Here is a 25917-nt window from a genome sequence, read left to right as displayed (position 1 = left end):
TTTTAAATTAAAATTTTGTTATATGAAGCAAATTAAAAATAAGATTATTTTATTTGCGAAAAAGAGGTATTATTTTTATTTTATTTTTAAATTAGACTTTTTCTCTCTCTTTCCTAATGATGATCTATAGTTGAAAGAAAATACGTTGTATTATATATATTTACTCTATACGTATATAATAATCCGTGCTTGTAACAAATGAAGAAAATGTACCTACATCACAAGTTTGGTGTAAATGATTGATTGAACAGTTTTAACCGGTTTCTTGGAATCTAACGATGTTTAGTCATATCAATATATCATTGATTTGATTGAAATACGATCACTCACACATACACACAGACGCATGTCTTCCAATTAGTTTATCACGTTTATCACTGAACGGTTTCAAAGACGATTTAATGCATTGTCAAAGTAACTAGGTGTTCCAAATTGAAATGCGTAATTGAGACGTATCCCACAGGAGATTGAGAGAAACGTACAAGAAAGTGTTCCCCACTGACATACTATGCGTAACGAGAACTCGGCTGACCGTTACATATTTACTCCACTTTACTAGCGAAAATTTCAAATATCTATATTTTTATCTGATTGTTAAGGATGATCACCATGTGAAAATTTTGTATTAACGACAAATGCAAATACTGCGCAGAGAAAGGGAGCAGGAGGGGGAGAAGGGGAAAGAGGGAAGAGAGAGAGAGAGAGAGAGAGAGAATATACCGATAATTTGTCGTCGTGTTTTCATTGCACGTAATTATCGGACTTAGGAAGTTTCGCCAGTTGGAAACTTCGTTAGAAGATCTTTACCGTAAGGAGCTTTGCGTAAGCTTTTATAAATCCCCCTGCATTAAATATAATCGGTTATCGACGAAACGGATTAAAGCCTAGTGGCCGCAGCGAATCAATAAATTTCTTTCGACAATGAGAATAGTTTCGTAATTAAATAATTTACTTACCTTCCGGCGGAAGTTCCATTTGACTCGTTTCTTTTAACGGATCGTAATTTCTCTAGGATAAGAACAGCTGTATTAAGCGGGAGTGGTAGACCGGTAAAGAATAAGACGTTGAGAGCTCTTTTGATCATTTTTTTTTATAAAATCAAGTCATAGTGTACTGATAGATTTTTAATGTCAGTATACATAGTTTACTCTTGTTTCTTGATCTTCGTAGCATACCCGCTCATAACGGGCGTTCGGTTTACATATCTCGCACGTTCAATAGTCATGTCGAGATCGACCGATCGCCCGTTTTTTTGGTGCACTGTTGAGAACATGCGATTTGAGCACAAGGTATGTGTGTGTGGCGAACGTACGTAGATCAGTAAAGCTATTCGGCCATTCTCGCATCTTGTGCATCTTGTCATCGCTGAAATACTTTGATTACCCGCCTTTCTTTCCCCCTTTCTTCTCTTCTCGTTCCAACACTCTCACCTAACGCTATCATTCATACGCATACATGCACGCATACACATACAGTTTACTTCTTCGTCTCTTTCCTTATTTTCTCTCTTTCTTTTCTCCATCCGTTTACTTAAGCGTTTATTAAGGAAGAGTACGGATACTCGCTCGGAGAGAGAAGTATTGTGTGTTAAAAAAAAATGTATTTTATTTAACGCATCGGCCATTCTCAGCCGCATTTCCATCGATTTAACGTCTTATAACATTATTACGTAGTATTACAACGATTCCGCCTTTTCTCGTTGGTCGATTTGTTCCACCTTTTTTTATGATTTTTCTTTTTAATATGTAACGAACTTATACGAGTAGTAGAATATACACGCCTTAATACGGTCGATTTGTTAAATACAAAAATTATTATCGCTATTGCGGACCTGCGTGTGCTATGGATATTTATATCGTACAAAGCATATCTTTCTCCCTCGTTTGTATGTTCTCTCTTTCTTTTCTTTTCTTTCTTCTTCACTTACACCTGTCCCATTTTCTCAAAATTTTCTTACTCATATTTTGCGAAACCTATCGCGTTCTTTCTTTCCGTAACTTCTTTTCGATCGTTCCTGTCGGACACAGTCCGCACTTTGATAATATTTATATATTTGCATGCGTATAGCGCGCGAGAAAGATTTGAATCATCTTCAGATACTGCAAATATAGTTCTTCTTCTATCGCGAGAAGAGTGAACGGATCGAGAAACCCATGCAAATCAGTCTTTCGCGACGATCCAAATGTTTCACTTCATTCTCACCGTTTCCGGATTGAGCTCTTTCGTCATCGTTCTCGTCGCATCGTTCGAAATATATGTATATTGTGATGTATTCGTTATATGATTTTTTTACTATAACCCATATAAATATAATGATAAAGAGATAGCCGCTAAGATAAACGCTGGCACTTTTTATGACTTTTGTCACGCGTTTACCATTAAATTTTAACTACGTTAGCTTTTATGAGCAGGCCGCCGCGCCGTAAAAATTTATGTGACGCGTGGAGGGTGAACTTTTTTCCCCTGCTTCATTATTCGTCGTTTTTCATATAAAGAGAAAGGAGCATTTTTCGTATCACCCGAGTCCCTTCGAATGTGTATCATATTTTGACTTTACGATATTTTTCGGTTACGTGTGTGCGTAATTTCGACTATTGTGTTTCGTGTTGTGTCGCATCTTCGCGTAAACTTGGATTGTAAAAGGTCACTCTCGAGAGGCTGAACTTGTGTAGTGAAAGATGTGCAAGTCTTTTGCTATATAAATGAAAACGAGAGAAGATGGTTGAAAAAAGTTGCGCGGAAATGGTTTATCGTCGAAGTGGATAAAAGCTTTAATGCGTTACTATCGCGAGAATTTCGCACAAATTTCTTGACGGCGCAAATTGGTCCTCCGATCGCTCCCGGGCACAATTAAGTCCGTTGTGTAAGACAGAACTTGTTTCGTTTCCAGTAAATAAGTCTGTACCAGCGGTAATAAACACGTTTAAAGAGAAATAGGAACGCAAGAGGAATGAAAATTCTATTTATGTATTTTCATAATAATATAAGTTGCGTTGCATTTCTCGATTTATCATCTTCCTTTAAATCGCGAAAAGAGCATTCCTTCACAATAATCGCTCTTTCGCGTTATTGTACATATTTTATCTCAATCATTATTTGTATCAGCAGTTATATGTATATAAGCATATCTTTTCTTGAACACATTATATAAAACGCATTATGCGAATTCTTATATATATATATATAGATATATATACGTTTTCTTTTCTAATGATAAGCAATTTTGATGAAAATAAGAGAATTTATTCGCTGTACAAATTGCTGTTAAATAGAGAGTACATTTGATTTACAGCATCGGGATTTCGATAAATTGTTAGTTGTTTCGCGATATCGACCAATTCATGGCCTTTCGCGATACAAATTGCTCGACCTGTTCCCTCGTTCGTTAGGCGAAAATGCGGCGAGAACGACGAACGGCTCCGTTCATTTTTCCCTTCTCTCTGTTTACTAATTACGGTTCGCAATACACCCGTGTGTTCGTAACTAGTCGGCCGAATATATAGACACAGACGAATACACGCCGAGGAAGGAATGGAAGACTTTTATAGTTCAAATTTGACGTAAAATGAATTCCGCGCCTGTGCATTGAGAGAGACGGCGTTTTTATTTGGAAATGGAGCGTTATCGATCATTATATATATTTTGTATACATTTCTATGCATGTGTGCATCGGTCTCGTGCGGTGTATATGCATTCATGTGTATGTGTATGTATTGTGTAATGTGTATGCTTGTTATGTGCCCAATTCTTCATTCCAGTGATTTACTCGTGTATGCACCGTAAAAATGATACGATTATAATTGCGTACGACGAAAAACGGAGCGGAACGTCAATGGTGCTCTTAAAACATATTTTACTCTCAGTGAATTATATATCTATATTTTATATGTGTATATGTATGTGCATGTGTGTGTGTGTGTGTGTGCGTGTGTGTGTGCGCGCGTGCGCTGCTGTGTACATTTGTCCCTAGAAATTATTTACGACCATCGTCATAATTATTAAACGGACGCGCGACGTTCATGGTTGAAATAAAGTGCCTTGTTATTGTTGATTTTCTTTCCACTATTCGTAATTTTCGTTCGTAATTTTCCGACGAAACTAAAGAGATCCAGAGATGCCCATACGGTAAAAAAAGAAAAAATGAGTTTTTCGTGCGTAGGATAACATATGCATGTGGTTTGAAGAGCAGCCGTGCGTATTCTTCGACATATAGCTTCGCCATATGCTCGTTCATTCCTCTCGTTTCGCGCACGATGTAAATTAACTACGAACGAAGATAGAGCAGCTTTTTTTTCAGTGCACGCGGGTCCAAGTGTACGCGCGTCGAATAACGCCAGTATCATCTCGCTGACAACTCGGAATAGGATAGACCGTAATCCCTGTACGTATATAGACTTTTTAATTTAATTTTACCCGGAGAGACAACAGACACAGAAAGAGAGAGAGAGAGAGAGAGAGAGAGAGAGAGAGAAATGTGAAATAAACATATCTCTGAAACCGACAGTTTTGAAGAAATAACAAGATTTATATATTTCGATATTTTCGCTTTTCTGCCGAATGTCATTTCGCATTAGTAAAGCAGCGATTTTTTTACACATTTATATATTTCTTTATCTTTTACAAAGTCCATAATGAACGAGAGTATCACATTGTGAAAACTTGATTGCGTGCTGCCGTGTTTTGACTATTACGTGACAATAAATTGATTATTGTAATGAAACAAAAAGTGGGTATTGCATGTAGTGGGTTTATATGTATAGGTGCACGCGACACGAAGCGGAAAACTTTTTACAGCTTTTACTGCGTAAATTTCGCTAAACGGAATCCCATTATTCTGTTGTGTTAGCGGCTTTAAATTTGATTTGAATCTTTTGCGTGATTTCGACGGTGTTGTAAACTGGGTCTCGCGGCGTAATGTAAAACGCGATGCAAAACAATTTTATATATGCTGTTATCAGAAGAGTCAGTACGCATGTGTCGAATAAATTACAAGATGTTGCGGAATTCACATATTAATACTTTCAAAATTCATGTTATCTATGTGTGATTATATTTTAAAATTATATCTTAATTTTTAAAGATAATTAACGTAAAAAGTTTGTATCACAAACAGTGCCCGATAGCTTAATTTAGCTTTATGTATCATCATTAATTTGCAAAAATCTCGCGATTTAGAACTGCAAAGCCTTCAATTACAAGTATTAATTTATATTTTGTTATTTTAACTGCTTAAATGCTTAAAAAATAATTTCTGTAAATCATTATGCCAATATTCTTCGTTTTACATGTAAATGTGGTGATACTTGTAGTTTTTGTTTCTTATAAAAACATGCAGTTTTAAGTCGCAAGATTTTGGAAGCTTAACGATAACACGACATTTTTAGAAATGTATCACAAGTAAAACGGTGCAGATATTTATCTAACAATAAGCGAAAGTGTCGAGAGAAGTGTACATTTAATCGTTATTATTTATGGATAGCTACGTTTACGGCGTTTACAACGCGGGTGATGTAATTTCGGAGCACACACTCGAGTGAATGTTAAAGAACGTATTGTTGACAAACGATACAAAGGCTTCTCGAAACCTTTGTCAAGTCCTACACCTTGTTAATCCACGATGACATGTAGGTAATGGAGTCATATTTAAATGGTGATGATTCGTAAATAAAATTAAGAATTCGGGAAAAGATAAGGCATATCTTTTTGCCGTATTATACAAGTTAGAGGAGCGCACCTTTGTAGAAGAGGTCAACGGACTTGAGAAGAGAATGCTCGGATAGATGTTTCGTATTGCACAACGATTTATTTCTTGATTGTTCAAGCATTATTTATTTGTTGTTGCTGGAATATTTAGGTACTTGGTAGGTTTTTGTCGACGTTACATTTACAACGAATCCATATACGGATACGATTATACGACGATCGTGGAGGTCTCGCGCGAAATGCGACGAGTATCGGCGATATCGATTCATAAGTGATCAGCTTTTTCTTTAATACAAAAAATGAAATATTTGATTTAATCTCAATATTGTTAATATTAATTTAACTAAGCAATAGAATATTCAACATATTTTCATAGAAGGTTCGGTATAAAAAGGTAATAAGTTATACATGTACATATACGACATTTATTTTTGTTTTAAATGTTTTATGTACTGGAAAAATAATAATTTGTTTTTAAATATATTCACATTATTAATAAATTTCTGAAATTGTTATTATATTAATTAAGTAAATGAGACTGGCCGCATTACTTGTAATGATCAATGGTTTTATTCTGAAATGCTTCGAAGTCTTTATTTGAGCAAGGATTTACCATTGATGGGTTGAGATGTAACTATTGAAGACCAAGGGTGTAACAAAGATTTTTCACACTAACTTGAGAAAATGAAAAAAGAAATCTAAAAAAATATTAGGACTGAAGGAATCAATCGTACATCTGTTTTGTAAGAAAAGATTAGAAAAGTTTTTTTGAAATACTATTCTTAAAATACAATACTATTCTACAATACTATTATTCGAAAACGTTGAAATATTTGATGCAAACAACTATGATGTTAGCATAGCGATACTCTTTTAAACTTACACTATCTTTCATGGTACTTCAGCGTTTGTCACATCGACTATCGCGGAAAGTCTCTAGCAACCATATTGTTAGTAACGATGACTGCTGTCATACGGTGGAATCGTTGTAACGTCGAGATTGACTAAAGACGAAACGTATCGCTGAAAAATGCATGCTACCTGATATAATGCTAATGATAGATATAATGCTCGTGAATCGATACTCGTCAGACACGCTCATAGCTCATACCGCGATCGTCACCTTATTGCGTAAGACGCAAGGTAACGTGTAATAAGCTACAATGACGCAAAACGCGACTCCTTCTGTGCACAGAGTTTCGGACCTCGAAAGTTTGTTCAGTTTTCCAAGCTCGATTGTATTTGTAGCTTGGGTGGCAATAGCATACTACACTGCGTGGAGCGAGATCCACAGGCACAAACATATGAAAACGGCCATAAATCATTAATGAGGTCTGCTATTTTGCAACGTTTGAATATATTCGTTAGAGTCCGCGCCGCACGTGTTTTCTTTACGTAGGTAGCGTATTTCGTTGCAGAGTGCAAGTAAATCATGCATGCTGCTTGTTACAACTCGCATCGCTTGCTTTTCCACTCGATGATAGATGCCATGCTATTTCCCGCGCGTGTTTTGCCACGTGTAACTAGCGTGATCCGGTTGTAACAATCGTGCGAGCTCTTCTTTTCATTCTCCATCTACAATCTACAATATCTACATAATCGCATTGTATCAATCACATCACACGCGTCTGTGTTCCACGACGCCAAATTTGCAGCGACCCTTGTTTCGTAACATGCCGGATAACATGCATTACAGTCTGCAAAGACAACGGACAAGGAAAAACTGACAAGAAAATATATATTGTGTGGCGCGAGCTTAACAAACTGTCTCTAAAAAGAAGAACATAAACTTTTCACAATCGAACCATACAATTAGACCTGAGAGATCTTAAGATCTACACTCGTGTGTCTTTTTCTTGTGCGATGTAGAATGCTGTCACTTGAAAATTTCGCTTTAAATTCTTTGCACTCTAGATGCGAAAGCATATCGTTGCGATGATTATTCATTATTATTTTTCTGTAACTTATAATGTCTTTTTACAATTTTTTAAATTGCAATATTTTATAGTATGTATTTGATATTTTTAATTTTTTAATAAATAAAATGTTTTAAATTAAAATCTAAATAAATAAATGAATAAATATATATACATATATTAAGAGAGAAATTTTAATTTAAAACATTTTTTTTGTATATATATATATATTGACATTACGAAATTAAAAAGAAAGTAAAACGATATGTGTAATTTCAAGTTTTAGACTTAGAGGAAGGGAGATTCAAGAAATTATTTATATCAACCAATATAGTTGATACGAATGTCTGGCAATTTAGAGGAGCTAGGAACGCTAAACGTGCTCTCGAAGTTTTAGTTGTTTCACACACTTAGAATTTGTCTTTTCTGCCGACCTAGCATCAAATTTTGTAACGCATGGTCGCTATTGTCTCTATAGAACTCCCATTAAATGGACTGTCGTAATATTCGATCTTTTAATTGGGAAATTGATATTTATAACATCTAATTTTAAGCCCTATATCAGAAGTCGCCCACGGGTTAAAGCCAATTTTCTCCATGTTTCTCTCGGCTCTACTCGTGTTAAACATGGAGAATTAGCTGGCAGCCCGGCGCATTAATTTCTATTTACATAGTAAAACCTTTCTCATAAATAGCGCTATTAATTATATTCGTAATTTTTTGTTTTTATCTCTGTTGTAACATTATACTCTCATTCTCTATAACAGATAATCAACGCTATTAGACAATAGGACTTTTGCATCGATAATAGTGAGTACTAACAATGATGATGATAGTAACTGCAATATGATAGTTTTAATGATATAATATCGACAATAATAGTATATAAATTAGTCTTCAACATATATATATATATATATATATATATATGTATAGATTCTCCCGCGCGCGCGCGCGATTATAATAATACAAGTTTCATAATATCTCTATATAGTCGTTCGTACGTTTGCGCGCACTCTTGTCTGTCTTTCTGTCTGTGCGCGCGCGCACACAGTGTGTGTGTGTGTGTGTGTGTGTGTGTGTGTGTGTGTTATACATGTAATATACGCTTTTATAATAATTCACAGTAATCGAGATAGCGTAAATTTCTACATTCTCTCTCCTATTATTTTCTCTCAATTTATAACATGCATACACACACATTCTCTCTCTCTCTCTCTCTCTCTCTCTCTCTCTCTCTCTCTCGTCCATGCCAGTTTCATGTAGCGTCGTTCTCAATCCCATTGCACACTTTGAAAGCGTTTTAGTGATATCACAGTGATTTCATTGCTCCAATATCATCGATAGAGTAAAAATCCGCCGGCGACTCTGGCGCGCGAATTCGTCGTAATGCACCCGCATGGTAATCGCGATTGCTCGTTTCGGATCCGAGTCGTCCAACGAGCACATAAATCTGGCGAGGCGATGACGGGAACATAAATCTCGGTTGACACAAACGACCTCTTCGTAACGAGCATGAGCAACATTTAAAAAGATATGGTAAAATACGAGCTAAAATTATTCGTAATGCATAAGTATATAACAGATTCATGTCAATCCAATATGCAAAATTGACGCAATGATCAGTTAAATCGAGTTAATTAATCTGCCAGATAATAATTATATATTATTCTTTTTCATCAGTTCCATCTGATGTACAGTTCAATCGTAATTTATAAGTAATTGCAGCTTTAATTGTGAAACACAGGCAGTTATTTTGTTTTACTACGAAACATGCTTAATGGTTTCTATCATTATAACTTCACCGTTACACCGTTACCGGTTGGTTAGATAATTCTTATATGATATAAAGTTTTCCCCTATCTCACCGTGTTGACAAAACTGACAAATGAATGCAATAATATTTTTCTAGGAATAATTAAAAATATACCGATATATGTAATCTATTTGACAAACTAACTATTGTAATTTAAAACTATTAGGGAGTAATTTTAACACGGTTGGCCTACGCGAGCGAACAATACGTTCTCTTTTCTTCCGGGTGACATTTCTCATTATTCTGCAGTGAATCGACTGTCGTGCGTACAACTACAGCAAAACGAATTTTCTTCACACTCGAATAATCCGGAACGTCGTCTCTCATTTGTACATGCACACGCGCGCGCGCGCGTGTGTGTGCGTATTGTGTGTGTGTGTGTACCCGAGTCACATAACTATAAAAATTTCTTCGTAAAGTCGATGCGGTTCGCTTCTCTCGAAAATTTGGAAATTCGTGCCAAATAAAAAGAAATCATAGCGACCGCGGACCAACGATGATATTCCGCACGCGCGGCCTCGATCGTAAGATAAAAACGCCGTTTTATTGTTCCGCGATTGTAATAAATCGCGGGGCGCGCACTATGACGACGCGAGCGCTCTAAGGCCGCGCGTCGTGCGCCCGCGTTTTAATTCGGCGGAAATCCACAGAGGGAGATTGGGCAAATGAAGTCTGAGTTTCGAGATTTGTGTTCCCGGGAAAACGATCGCAGCTCGTTCACCGTCGCGATGTCTACGCTTTTTATCGTCCGTCCCTTTTCATTCTTCCGAAGAATAAACTTTCCCGTCCCACCGAGTTATTCGCAATTGGGACGGACGGCTCGAAGTCGGCGAACTGGTGCGGACCAGCATTAATTCTTTTCCTCTCCTCCTGGGAAAATTCAAAGCGATCTCTCTGCCTAGCTTTCTGTAGGTTTACGTGTGATAGCGAGAGGGATGTAACGACGATCTCACGCAACGTGAGGACCATCGTCGTCGGCGTATTGGAAATAACAGATAGAATCGATCGTTAGATCCCTACTTTGATTAGTAATATCTAATTAATAGTTAGGATATTAGTAATAGTAATAACAGAGTTTTATATATATATATATATATATATATATATATATATATATAAATGTAATATACACGTGTGTACAATGTATGTCGGTTTCGAGTGCATTCGCATTGTATCGTATAGCGCCTCGCGAGTGGCGTGTTGTGCACCATATTAAAATCAGACTGCACGGGTGTAACCGAAATGATCATAGGAATTAGATACGTAAATCGTTGCGATCGTTATGGCTCTCACGCGGATTATGATAGCTTAATTTCGAAACTGTACATTACACTGCTTAGAGAACATCATTTACGTAAAGTAGATAACTGACACACATAGAGATTTTCCGAAAGACTTGTTTGCAAAAAATCTTCACCACGCCTAAAGCGATTGGTGTTACACGTATTAATTGATGACAATTGGTAAACGGTTATAATTCTTACATATTACTTACATTTATCTCAATCTTAATGATTTGCGCTATTTTTTTGCACGGCCATTTATATTTTACTCGCTAATGTCTTACATGCTTAAAATCACTTATAATATTATCTCATTCGTATAGTTCGTTCAAATCAGGGTCTATATTCGTATCTCGCTCTCGATATAATCAACGGAATTAACCGTATAATTATAGCATAACTCAATAATTGTCTCTGCCCGTTTAGGATTCGCAAAGACTAAAGTATTTTACGTAAAATATTTTTAGTTTTTGTTCAATTATTCCTTGGATTTATGCTATAACTATACTAATTGTTCACATCAGAAAATTTTATCCTCAGAATTCTCTGGTTTATTAAGAATAAGTAGCAAATTATATAAACACACAGTATCTATATAACATAATAACCACTTTAGAATTATAATAATAGAAAAAAGAATTAATTATACATAAAAACGATAATGTGATTTTTAAACCACACAAAATAAAATGACTGAAAAAATTGTGTGTATTAAGTAGAAAAGTAGCATTTTATACATTAGTTATTTTATACTCATATGTCTTGCGTGAGATAAATTTACTAATTTCTGTATTAAACAGTTAATCTCGTATTAGAGTGTGTGATATTATATCAAAAGATCTTTTTGTTTTGAATTCTAAAATTTTGTACCGTGATAAATGGAAATTGAAAAGTTTTTATTTGAGTAATGAGAAAAGAACAATGAGAGAAAACCTAACATTAAATCACGTTAGTCAAGAGAAAATGTTTCCATCGAACAAAATATAATATGTGAATTGGGAACACCCCAATCAACCGATTTAATAAATAAATATTTTTTACTTCTTTTTAGAACGCAGTTATTATTAATGTTAGTGTCATCGAAAGAATCACGTTTTCTTTTCGATGAATGAAAATTGCAGATCAATGCATTGATGCGGTGGTGTTTAAATTCCCATCGAATACACGTGATTTCATACGATTCCGTCCACATATTTGTCGTATAGCGATTGTCGTATTCTGACGCAAATAACCACGGCGGTCCAACGACCGCGATATTCGTGCAATCGATTACCATAGTGTGGAAACGCGTCTTTCTTCTCTTATAATTTTCTTCTCTTTCTTTCTTCAGTAAAAAGAAGGACGAGACGCGCGTTTTTATTGATCCCGGCTATGCTAATAATCCATTGAACGAATGCCACAGTCTTATCAACGAATTCCATATTGGTTCCATATTGGTTCTCTCGTATCCTACCATCCGTGGTCACTTACTATATATCCTTATGAATTACCCTTTTCCCATCAATCACCTCAATCCTATCTCATCACGGGATCAGAAAAGAAGAGAGAAAGTGGAAGTAATAAAAAAGAGCAATAACAAGAAACAGAGAAAGAGAGAGAGAGAGAGCAAGAGAAATTATACAATAGAGAGAAAATATAATAAACTATTTACTACCTATACAACTATAGTTAACAAATTACGATAAGATTAAAAATAGATAAAAGTTGAAGATTTTAAACAGTATGAGTAACATTACCGAGAAAGTTAATATTAATGATAGTTGAGAGAGATCCTGAGGGACTTTTAGAAAGTTAAACAGCAAGTAAGAAAGGAAGTGATAGAGAGCGAGACGCGAGAATTATACACGTACGCACGCATGTTCATAGGCAGGCATACTTTAAACATCACGGAACTAGACGCGCGAGATGTGTTTATCGATTTATCGTTGTGGTGTATTGCGCGTCACGTACGTGCGTGAGCGCGTACATTTCCGCTAATGTACACGCTGTATTGGGCGTATAGGATTTATGATGCTGGAGCTTATCGTTTCTCTCTCTCTCTCTCTCTCTCTCTCTCTCTCTCTCTCTCTCGCTCTCTCGCTCGCTCGCACGCCAAATCGAACACATGAGATCGACGAAGAAGAGTTAGTTGACATCGTCTCTTTGGATATTTCGAAAGAGGAAAATCCCGGAATTTCGCGTTGTGATCTCTCTTGAAGAATCGTTGGAGAACGCGGTTGTGCAGATCTCAGTTTGATCGAACGAAATGAGGAATATTGTTACTCGGTTGTGTTCCCGCAGAACAGCGAGCACAGGTGTACGAGACATCGTTCTCTCCTCTCTATCTCGCGGCATCCCTTTTCCGCGTATGATCATTTCGCGAGAATCTCGTTCGTACTGACGCAGGAGCATCTGTTTGCTGGCAGGTACGGGATTTCCGTCTTACGGAAATAATATTTCTGTCTTAGGAGCGGTCTCACTAATTGGCAGATGTATTCTGTACCCTTTGAGAATTAAACCGGTCGCGCTTTCGATCATTCTGTCGTTCGTTGTGTTACGCTTTTCTGTTATTGTTACACAGTCAGGTATAGAATACATCCACCGTGTGTCGAGCAAACATAATCCAAGTATGATTAAGCGCTGGTCAAAGTCTTTGTCGATGACGGGGAATAAAATTGAGTAATGAAATACCGGTATATGCACCGGTGTATGCACGGTTATATACGGTTTGTTTTATTTTTATCTAGATTTGCGTTTAATTTTGGACCCTGCGACGCAAAGTGATTATTCATCGCATATTGGACAGTGTGCGTACGCTCCCGTTCGCACACATACGCACACCTTACATACACTCACGTACGGACAATGCATGATTGAGGACACAATCTGCGATTGATCGTTTCGCGCCGATTTATTCTCTCGCGATATCTTCCTCAAACGAACGAACGTTTTCAACGAACGAAAGATTGATTATTATTATTGCTGTACAGTTAGGCTGCGACAGAGGAACCTGTTTGTAAAATACAACTTTTGTGTCTCTTGTACTTGCTTTCGTACGAAATGAACTACATGAACACGCTACACACGCGCACCAGCACGCATCCATATACCCTGCACGTACGTGACAGAATTATTAAATTCTATACATACGTAGTCTTTCGTTAAAAGTAACATCGAAGACTCAGAATTGGAACTCCGAACGTTTAAAGGGGCCGTCTCGGATATCGGCTCACGACGCGCGAATATCTAATTAGTAGGAAACGTACCATATATTTTCTCGCATCCTCATTTATTTGTCAGTAGATCTGCCGACGATCTTTAACGTTGGTTGGTGTTAACGTGACCGATCGGTCACGGTGTTCGTAGGGTTCTCTTTCCTTCTTCGATCGCGCCGTTATCTTCCGCCGCAGTTATTATACGTGCAACGCGTCACACAATCGTGCATACGATTGAATGTTCTCCGAACCAAATTGCATCTTGCGCGATTGTGCGTTCTCTACTGCGATAGCCGGCCGCATTGTGCTCAGGTAGCGCGTTATGAAATTTGCAAATCGTCTAATTATTTTTCCATGACGGGACTGAATATATTTACGCAAGTGCATGCTGCACGTGCATACTGCGTTGTAACTTTGGATTGTCATGCCTTTCATAAACGTGACCAAGAGATTAGGCACGGAAATAGTGTCCCCCGTGTCATCCGTATCAGCCGGCACGTTTCTCCTGCTGTTCCCTGTCCTTTTTGGAACGAGAGTGGCCAGTAGAAGAAAAATATAGAGGAAGGAGCGATATGCTGCCTCTTGGTCTTCGAAACGACTCGGTTTATAAGGTATGTCACAAGTTGGAGAGTAGTAATCCGTGCGTGGCAGATTACGTTCCCTTGGCCAGCCAAGTGAACAGCGTACTCTTCGTTGATCTGTCGCGTGCAGCATGTACCAAGTCCGTGTGAGTTGTGTAAAGGTAGTAGAATTCAATTCTGTTCGTTAAGGGACTTGTTTAATGGCTCTCTCTAGTAATGGAAACGTTTAAAACATTTTCATTCTTATTTCAATAAAGTTTTTCGTCCTCTGGTTCTATCATTTAATAATGTAGAAAAGAATTTTTCTTGCGTTTTGACATTTTAAAACTTTTTTTAAAAAGTTCTTCTTTAGTCAGTTATGGATCTCGCGTACCGTAAAATGACTTGCAATACGATATATCTCGCATCGTTTTCGGGGTAAAGTTGTACGTTGATTTGATAGTCGCAAAGGAGTCGGTTTTTTGGAAGATGACAACATTCCCCTCTGAAGGAATACACCAACTCAGAGACGTGAGATCAACTCGTCTCTCTCTCTCTCTCTCTCTCTCTCTCTCTCTCTCTCTCTTCATCTCTCATTCTTCGCACGTGCGATTTTGCAGTTTCCAGTGCTCGTTTTGTATTCCGAAAAAATCAGCTGGAAAACTTTTTTCGATCTGAAACACGAACTTGCCGTCTTGTCGCAAGCAAACTCCTCGCGCATTTCCGATTCCATCTTTCGCAAGTGTTTCCGTGGCATTGTAAAATTCCACCTTCCTCTTATGATTAAAGTTTCTCTCGAGGATAACGTGAGGATAACGCGGGAATAACAGATCGGATACCGCGCGATGCGATCGAGAAAACATCCTCGGAGTACCATCGGTATATTCACATACCCGAGGACGGAAAATGTAATTATCGCTAGCGTCCCTCTTGGTCGACGCTATACTGTATTGCTCATTTAAACAATATTCGGCGGAAAGCACGGCGGAAGTCCTTGTTGAAGACTGTGTAAATAAAGGGATTCAGCGCCGAGTTGGTGTAGCCGAGCCAAAATGCGATTACGAAGGCCTGCGAGGGTATATCGAAATCAGGAAAGAGAGGTTTGACGATGTAAAGGACAAAGAAGGGCAGCCAACAAGCGATAAAGCTGCCCATTATGAAGCCCAGTATCAACGTGGCGCGCTTCTCCTTCTTTCTTGCTATTCTCCTCTTCTCTTTCTCTGGATCACGCTGCTTCGCCGTCTTGCCGTCGCCGCCGGATTCGTCCTTGCCCGCGTGTCGCCCCGCATCGCCGTGTTCCCTCTTCAACTTACCTACGTGTTTACGGCCGAAGATCGGCTGGCACAGTCGCAGCTTGAGCGGTTTTACCACCGCGCATCTCGACACCACGCCACTGTCCGATGACGAGGGATCAAACTCGGACACCATGTCGACGTCGATGCCAACGCTGGGCGCTCGGCATCGCGCCGGTACATTCTGACCTCCTGACTGCCCGTCCCCGTTCACTGACAGAGTCGCCTTTAAGTTGCTCTTTTGTGCCGGCACCGGTATACTCACCTGTAACAAAATGCGTACATTACCGTACATTAGACATTTTGTTTGTTTAATAGCGTTTGTTTCTTCTTTACAGTCGTCACAAATATGTATGAATCTGAAATTTCTATAATTCACTGGCAAATAAGTTTTGTTTGGGTCAAAGTTTGAATAGAAAATTATTTCTCGCTTGAGTTTAAATTTAGTTAAAATTTCTATAAAATTAAAATTAGGTAGGCGCGCGATCGTAAGAAATAATTGCTGTATGTTTTATGCACGTGCACGATGTAACAGTCGCCATATCAGCACTGTCTAGTGTATGCTGTGTGAGCATATTATTTTGTTAGAACAGGTTCTTTGCAACTTTCTAGATACGCAATGTTATAAACTCGGCTGTTAGTTTTGAGATAAGATTTTGAATATGCAGTAAATTTGTCAAGTATGTTGAAAATAAATTTACCACGAAATTTCCTAATCCATAAAAGCTCTTAACAATCACAGGTTTGAATTTTTATATGAAATAAAAGTTAATTCAAGTGATATTATGGAAATTTATGAAAAGAAAAGAAACATAACGCAACAGAATATTATAATATTCTATTGGATTGTGAAATCAAGAGCAGATTATTCATCCGTTCTTTTCACTTAAAGTTAATCAGTTCTACATGTTTCTTCAAATGTCAGAAATTTACTAGAATGACAAGTTACGTGCGTATCTATTCTTGTGTACATGCGATGTATGATTTTCATACGAACAGGCAGGATTATCACGAGACTCTTTGACATGCAGCTGTTATACCAAGCCCGAGGTAACAAAGGCGGGCGTGTTCTTGCGCTTAAGTTTGAACGAGAATTCGCGTAATTGCGCGACAGTCGGAATGGGAAACTCATCCCCGTGCAATTATGTCCCTGCCTCGGCATAAAACTGTATTTTCGTACGTAATTACAAACGCGACTTCGCTCAGGCATACAAATTTTCCTCAGTGCACACCACTGCATAATCTTGACAAACGAATGGAGTCCAATCTTGCAACGTGATTTAATGCTTAATACAAAAAGCAATTTATTCACCGCAAATGTATCGACATAAGGAAATGCTTCACGCAGTTTAAACGTTTAAAGGCTTTGGTATTGAGCTTGAGTGAAGCAAAACGTTTTTCATCATCCGGAAATAGTGAATATTCATTTGCCATAATGCGAGTTATCTCATACAGATATTATTTAATAAAATGTCGATAAACACTCTCTCTAATACGTTAGTTACTTCGATGTGTAATTATAGATCTTTTGTCGTACAAGTGCATATATGTCTGAATATTGACTGACGTATTTCGATAGAAGAAATATATATATCTCACCATGTGTCGGGGAGAGAGGAGATGGGGAGGGAAGGAGAGAGAAAGAGAGAGAGTTACTCTCTATCAATTCTATATTTGATGTAAAGCAATATGACTGTCGTCGGTAGAATGTTCTTGATGAGTTTTAATTTATCAAGATATACCGAAGTATAGTTTATGAAAAGCGATGAAAGACTGTAATCTGACGGGATATATGGCAAAAGAAATTCGTATGTAGATCGATTGACTGCATATCTTGATTCGTGATAGCGATATTGCTGCCATATTATATCCTCTTTCGTTGGAATCTTTGTCCAATTCAACTCTCTACGAACTGTATTCTAATATAAAATATATCTGATTCCGAAGATTTACTAGTTCTATTTTTACGTTCCACGCAAGATATCGATGATATGTGATAAGAGTATAATAATAGTGAGTGGTGTTGGTATGTCCGTGCAAGAAAAAAATGATAATAGAAATAGAGAAAAATATGATAAGAGAGACAATCCCAAATTCGCGGAAATTTTCTTCACATACATATTTTAATCGCATGGATATAATTAACACATACAAACCATATATTTTTATTTGTTATGTGTGTATTGTTAAATTGTATTGTAATATACAACAATCTCAAATTTCAGATTGCTATAAATTATTGTCGCCGATCGTAATTCAAAGTCAACAGCTTTCCACAATATTGTGGAAGATTTACACACTTTAGAGTCATTAATTTTATTCGAGATTCAATCAGAAGCACTCACCGTAAAGATTTGAATATGAAAACGAAACTATGAAATGTCGCACCGTGTGTAATGAGTAATGAGATTTCGAGATACAAAATATTATAATACTTTTATAATATTTCTATAATATTTCTTCGATTAATAACTATGAATATTTCGTGATATTTTTATTTCAAGCTTTGCGTTTATTTCAAACGTAGAAATATTGTTGAAACGATAAAAAATTTTACCTTCAGCGTGTCTTTCTCTTCCATCGGTATACTAATGCCTCCACCGGGATCAGCTTCTGACGTGCTGACGTCACTGGCGAAGTCGCATGTGACAATCGGTATCTGGACCGGCTGGTTCTCGATCGTGGCAACGTTTTCCATGACTGATCCCGGAGGCTTCTTAGTATCGGTTGCCGGTGTGCTCTGAGTGAAGCTGGTCTGCCTGATGTCAGGCGATTCCGGCGGCACCGCACGTGGACGGGGCTGTTTCCGGATGCCGCGACGCGCGCGAGCCTTGGCAGCGAAGTATATACGTATGTACACGAAGACCATGATGCAGGATGGGATGTAAAAGCTGCCCAGGGCAGAGTAAAGGACATACCCGATGTCCTCCGACAGCTGAAACAGAAAAAAAAACGGATTCCTTATTTCAATAATGCTCTTATATTTTGTAGCAACTTGATATTAATTTTAATATTAACTTTATTTTTAATATTAATATTAATTTTGTAACTTTTTCGACTCGAAAAAGTTACAAAATCCTCTTAAATTTAGTACTCTTTAATACAATGTAACATTTATTGGTAAAAGGAAACGCGTTTTATTATATAGTTGCGCGCGAGCAGATTAACTCTGTCCACCTTCCATCCTCTTACGTTACTACATAAATATATTTCAAGGTCAGATACACATTTCGTTTTCACTTTACATACACACACACTCGCGCGCGCGCATAGGTAGGTATTTAACGAATTGCTGGTTATATGGGTCAATTGATTTTCTGTTGTCATCCGCACGATATGTTCGATATCCGTATAAGTGGGTGCAGTAGTTCTTCGGAATAAACTCCCGTTCTGGAAAGCACTCTAACTTTGGCGCTCTATTTCTGGGAAGATCTGATTTCGATGTCGAGGATGCACAACACTTTTATAGCGGCGTTCAGAATGTGTGTTTAACTAGATTTACACCGCCGGTATGTACGTGCAACGGACCGCGTTACAATTTCGCTTTAAGAGCTCCGCGCACGTCCGTCCGTCGGGCGTAAATACAAGTGCCAGAATTTAATTTTACTTAATTCGCGATGCAACGTGCGGTCGCGCGTATAACGCAGGCTTAAACTATATTCAAATTTATGTCGCCGCATAACTCGCGTGCGAACGCGTTTCCTAGCACGCCTTTAATTTTACATGCACTAATATGATTACTGTTAGTAAGTGCAGTACAACCTTAGTATCTGAGAAGTAAACTCGGTAGCGCGCTACTTGGCGTAATATCTCGTTACGTCGAATTACGAACGCGCGATTAAGCGCAGGCGAGTGATTTATATTAAATGCACAGTACGATGATACTATATATGTGTAAAGGAAAGTTAAGAAAATTAAGAATCTGACTCTAAAGCGTATCTGTATGCAAGCATTATATACTTTTGCGTTACGAGTTACATATATACAAGCATATTTATAAATTATTTCCTAAAATTAATATGAGATACGAAAACTTACGGATTTTTTTAAAAACACGTATTGTGTCATTTCTCCAGAAAATGCAGAGAAAATTGAGAAGTGTAATATCTTTGAAAGAGAGTGCTATTTCATGTACACTTTTTGCCAAAGCTTTTAGTTTTGTCTACTTTTAGCATAGTATTCACTAGCATCCTTGAATTGCTGTAATGCCATGGGCTCAGAAAGAACAGACTTCCATTAGGGAAGAAATAGATTCAAAAATTTTAACTCCTAACTAAGTTAATTATATAATTTCAATTTTAGGATTTAGTTATTGCATATTTGTTCATTATTTTCATCTTGTTTCAAAATATTTATGTACATGCCGCAGAATGTTGATATAAACATATGAATGTTGACAGATATCCGCATGTTGCCAGGATTTAATTAATGCATTTGTATAGCTTTATTTATCGCTCGCTTATCAATTTTATATCATTAGACGTATTAAAATCGTATATTGTACGGATATGTACCTAATACAAAATTTAGCAACAAATTAAATAGGATTAAATAGAAATAAGAACTAGATGGCTTAATCTACTTGATAGATTCATTAGGTATTCATTTCTTAAAACCACCCATCTCAAAAGCGAAAATTAAATGACCGTGGCGTGAATTTAAATTTAAATTCTTGGTAGATATTTAAACTTTGCGTTTTTATTCCTCTGCTTTTCATTATTTTCTTACGCATCTTGACGACAGAATGCTTTCTTATCGCGACAGGAAAAGAAATTTTCAAAGATGCACCTGGTGTTCCGACCACAGTGCACAGGCACAAATGCGCGAAATAACGAGCAATTTCTTTAGCTCAGGATCTAAATTTATAAAAGCGCGAAAGTCAATGTGCAGTGCCAAGCAGCTTATTTGGCGGTACAACGCCAGCGCGAGAGTACAGATTTATCTATGTCCTCTCACGTCGAGACCGGTAGAAGTCTGCGAAATACTTTTAATCATCAGACTACTTTGCGAAGGAAAAAGTTTACCTTCTTTTTATGAAAACAATTCTTCATGCGTAAAAATTTCAGCTGATGTAGACTCAGTTGAAATTGTTAACAAGAGAATTATCTTAAATCAATCATTAATTTTAAAACATCTCGACATTTCTCCTCTACTTCATACGCAAAGCTATTAATCAATTCAAGCTTTTCAAAATTGTATCTAATTAAATAGAATAAAATTAAAGTGCTTAAAAAAAGAGTATTCGTAGTAGTATTCATTTTCTTAGTAGTGGCAGGTAATATATAAAGCCTGGACGAATTATTTCTCCACTTTAAAAGAATTCTCTCCATTTGGGCACGGAATTGAAGAACAAGCTAGAAAACCACCGAGGCAGGTAATCCGATGTCATTTTCGTCGAATAAAAATTATTCACTCTTTCCGCCGTTTGCGAGACGTGCACATTTACATTTTGACGATCTATCAGAATAAAAAAGAAAAGTTCATTGTAATTCAGCAAGAATTCCAAACCAATAATCTTCTCGTCGCGTAGCGAGCCGTTAATACAAAAGTGAATACACGCGAAATAACGAGCAATCCCGTGAGCGGCGAATGAAAATTCATGAAAATATGAATAGTAAGGTTGGCATGCGTGGAAACGGACCGTATGTAACCAGACAATGTGGACTGAAAGCGAAATTCGTCGGAAAAACCGGAAATCCATGGAACGTTCCCAAAGGAGATACCTGTCGTGTGCGACAATATATTGTTTTGGCGAAAAAGACAGAAATAGCGCCGACGCGCTATGATTGGATCATAGAGTCATGTCGAATGTCGAAGAAATAACCCGAGGAATTTCTTATCGTAACGCCGAGAGGATTGCCGATTGCCTTAGATAAATAACGAATAAATATCCATGCATCTGAGTACAGGTGAACAATGAAGAACATGTGGGAATTCGCATGCGTATCGGTCTAAGATTCAAAGTATAAATTTGCGCCTATCATCTACAACCTACTCGCGGCAAGATAAAATATTACCTCGAACATGAATTTCACATTTAACTAAATAATCCACCGAAACTCTTGAAAAGGGAAAACCCAAAAAGAGAAACGAGAGAGAGAGAGAGAGAGAGAGGGGGGGGCAGGGGAGGGAGGGAAATGATTCAGCACATTTACCATTCAATTTATAATGCGTAATCTTCGCCATTCTCGTCTGACGTCTTTACCGTATGTATACAATATATGCTGAAACAAATTACCTGCGCGCGAATACACAGCGCGTGTGCTTGTGATAAATCGATTGCTTTCAGTTTTGTGAGTTCTTGTGGCAGAAAGAGGATGATAGGACAAATGAGGGTGGAAATAACCGGTGCGAAAAGCCGCCAAGAAAAAATGAGGACGTTACAGACGGACAAGTGCTTCACTTTTGAATGAAAAAGTAGAAGGATTGGAGAATTGTTCCGGTATATATATATATATATATATATATATAATATATATATATATATATATATATATTATTACGCCCTTCGACTTCTTCTTTTGTAGGAGTTTCGTAGTTCTTCACTCGAGTTTATTGTGTTTTTTTTTCGGATATATTTCATCATTGTTCGATCATGTACAAAGCTTTTGGCAAATATACATATATAGATGAGTAAAATGATGATAGTGAATACTGATCACTGACTTTAAGATATTATACAGGATAATTTTAAATTAAATTAATTGTCGGGGTTTCCGTGTCCTATAATTTTAAGTAATTAAACTGGAAGCAACAAAAGAAAACTGCTTACAGAATATGAGAATGTAACGCAAAAAGTTTCATTATCTATAGAATTAATGCTGCACAATGCTAAACAACAACTTCAACATGCGCACCTTTCGTGACACGTAAGATTTCCAAGTGATAATTAATTTCCCTCCAAGTGTTGAAGGCGGTTATGAACAACTCTCCAAACAATCGTTTGTGATATAACTAACTGTAAAGAAGCTCGTCTAGTTGATTTTTGTGGGCTTCGAGAAAACACTTCCTGGATTCGATCAACATCTTTCTGCGAAGTGCTCCAACTTCTCGTTCTTTTTTAGTTCTGAACATTACCAGTCTTTTGAAATGCTTTAACTAACGTCGGACATCATTATATATCTGAAAGAGAATCTTTTCTATATTGAGTTCTGTAATGACGTTGCGTTGTGATAACGGACTTTGTTTAAAAAAGTTAAAGTACGCACATTGCTTTCTTTTGAACAATCGTCATTTTGGAGTGTGATGTCATATTATCTTTCAGACACACCAATGCAGCGAGTGCAAACATCAATACAGCATTGCCAAATAAATCTTTTTGAGTTACACTTTCATATTCTGTAAGTAGTTTTGTATTGTTTCCGGTTTGAAAGTTATAGGCTACGGAAACCCCGATAATAATTTAAAATCACCCTGTACTATTATACTAAAAAGGAGACATTTTAAATATTTACCACCTAGATAAATAATAACGGGTTGGATGAAATCGATCATCTATTTAAAAAATTTTACCAAATAAGCAATAGGATATACTGCGCACCGTGTAGCCAGGAGATTGTTCTATTTATTTATCTTAAAAATAAACAGGCGCCCATTTACGCTCGATATTTGAAACGTACAGCCAAAAAGAACTGATTTATCAGCATTCCATATATATACATATATACATATATACATATATATATATATACATATATACATATATACATATATACATATATACATATATACACATATACATATATATATATGCGTATCGAACGTTTTGGAATGTTAAAGGTTAAAGGCGTGCAATTTCGAAGCGAAGTTGCAAACGCCCGTCCGTCCTAGTTCCTTTATGCTTGCCGGACGTTGTATAATTAGGATTGGATGGAAAATTGGGGCAAGTGTGTGTTAGTGTGTGTATGATGCACTGGAAGCTCCTCGTTTTCCACTGGCTCATGATAGTGTCAAGGGCAAGTTGATATGCAAAGCGATTAGTTGTCTGGAGGAGGCAAGGGAGGAATTGTGCTCGTACACTATGACCACTCGTACTTGTATGAGTTTGTCTTGCGACAGACGATATCACCGAAGCGTGCTATCTACCGAAATCACCGAAATCGTAAATGCTAGTCACTTAGTCATGCTAGTTTTTACTTCCAAGTACGGCTAGTCGTATCGTATGAAGTTATAGCAGTCTAGGCACGTTTATGTCCCATACAATCTGGCATACACGGCATGTTGGTAAAAAATACCAAATTCTATCTTTGTACCGCGCGTTATACCGAGTGTAATAGCTATCGTTAGCGAAACTACGCGAATGTTCAACCTTGAAAAACGAACAACATTCTTGTTCACTCCCTCAAATAATTTTATTTTGTCTAACTCAATTAAAATTCGTCTTTTCTTATTTCTCTCGATTTTCTTATCACCGGTTTCTCTAATTCACTCTTTCTTTCATCAACATTCCTTTTCACTTCATTGCCGCCATACGTGCGTGTGTGTAGCATACTCTTTCTCTGCGTTTCTCATAATTGCTTTTTTAAGCTAGCGTCATGTTGAGGGGAAAAGACGAGAAGGATTGTGTGCATGTACGCTTTCAGCTCATAAATCTCCGTCAGCTGGTGTATTGAACGAGTGAGTATATGTGTAACTGGAAGATTACGTTTTCGGAAGGTGTATTAACGTGGGATCGTTAACGTAAATCTGTCACCCGTGCAAACTAATGTACAGTTCATATTCTCTGTCCCTCTATCCGTAAACGTCAACATCTATAATAAAATGCTCTCTCTTTCTCTCTAACATTACTATATAAGACAAAAGACATTTATCATTGGTATTTGATTAACGACTCATTTAATGGAATTAGCAATCGCTAGCGAGAATCAGAGAGCTTGAGATTGTCCTTATAATTACAATTATACATTTTTATTTCCAATATCCATTATAAAGATATTCAATTTATCATTATAATTTATATTATTTACATATGAAATTTAACAAAGAGATAATAATTTTTTTGAAATATAAAACTTATTTGTATCGTGGATTTACATTAGTATAGCGAAGAGGCAATGTTTTTACGTGTATCCTGCCTATACTTTTTAATTTTAGGATTTTAGTTTCAATATTAGCCGATAGTTCGTTTTAAAGATTAGGGATTCATCAGGATAGCGTTTCTCCTATGCTCACAAGCTCGCTTCCTTTGACACTTCGATTGATACTTCCTTTGTCAAGCGGCCATTGTGACGCTAGGACGCCTGGCTGACGTCGACGCCAACGCTTCAACGCTAGCAGGAATGAAGATACGAATGAAGAAATTAATTTCGGTTCGTGGCACATAAGCGACGAATAGCAGAAATGTTAACAGTAATACATACGTGTTCATCGTATGCCACGATGCGGACATTGCGGTCCGCAATCTGTGATATACGATGTTGAATTTGATACTTTGCATATTTCGCTATATGGATGTAAATATCTAAATATAAACATCTACTGTGATCTTTAATTTTATATTGAATTTCTTTTTGTGTTTCTTTTTTGTATCTAAGATATTCAATAAAATCTATTATTTTCTATAAAATTGCAGTATGATATTAACAAGATTTTTCTACGTAGAGAGTAGCAAATTGTGGAATTGTAAAATATTGATATTCTTATATTATTATTTTATTTAGTTTCAAATAATACTTAGCAATGATGAAAGAATCGATTAACGTTATATGAGGATGCAATAAATGCGTTTTATCGCGTTTTGTTGACTTGTAAACAAAACCGTGGTGATTATAAAAGAATTTCAATGTTCTCTATAAGTACGAGAAAAAATGAAATGTCGTATAATGTCGTACAAACGTAGACACATAGTGACACGTAATTAAGATCAGGAATATTCGCATCGCTTGAGAAGGAACTTACGAACGTCGGCGAAGAGAAAAAAGTTCCGGTGTACGATTGTATCGAGAAAATTACGTGCTTTGTAAAAAAAAAAGGAGAGAAAAGGAACCTACGCGTCGAGGAATAATCAATGGCACTGTCAGAAACAGATGAAAAGTTTTTGATATTGGAGTCGCTAGTATGCTACGGCAACAAAAAGAATAGTTTGACAGAGTGAAGATAGACTGCTGAACGTACCGAACAAGTCCACGTATAATATGCGCGACCTGGATTTCGA

At 37.0% G+C, this 25917-nt stretch overlaps 1 protein-coding gene across 2 annotated transcripts in view; it reads right to left on the bottom strand.

The window, feature by feature from the left end:
- Window positions 1–1071: 1071 nt before the first annotated feature.
- The window catches only part of Octalpha2r (alpha2-adrenergic-like octopamine receptor), a 106644-nt gene continuing 81798 nt past the window's right edge, over window positions 1072–25917 (bottom strand). For both annotated transcript variants that reach the window (XM_071701046.1, XM_071701047.1), the window contains 2 exons: window positions 18322–18699; window positions 1072–16029 (listed from right to left, as the gene is read on the bottom strand). In XM_071701046.1, coding sequence (XP_071557147.1) covers window positions 15427–16029; window positions 18322–18699 — 981 coding nt within the window. In that variant the 3' untranslated portion in view covers window positions 1072–15426. The remainder of the gene's footprint in view (window positions 16030–18321; window positions 18700–25917) is intronic.

Source organism: Temnothorax nylanderi, unplaced genomic scaffold (genome assembly GCF_030848795.1).
Source record: "Temnothorax nylanderi isolate EJ_2023f unplaced genomic scaffold, tnyl_v1.0 TNYL_tig0024_pilon, whole genome shotgun sequence".
Classification (NCBI taxonomy): Eukaryota; Metazoa; Arthropoda; class Insecta; order Hymenoptera; family Formicidae; genus Temnothorax; species Temnothorax nylanderi.
This window is presented reverse-complemented; position numbering and strand designations above follow the sequence as displayed.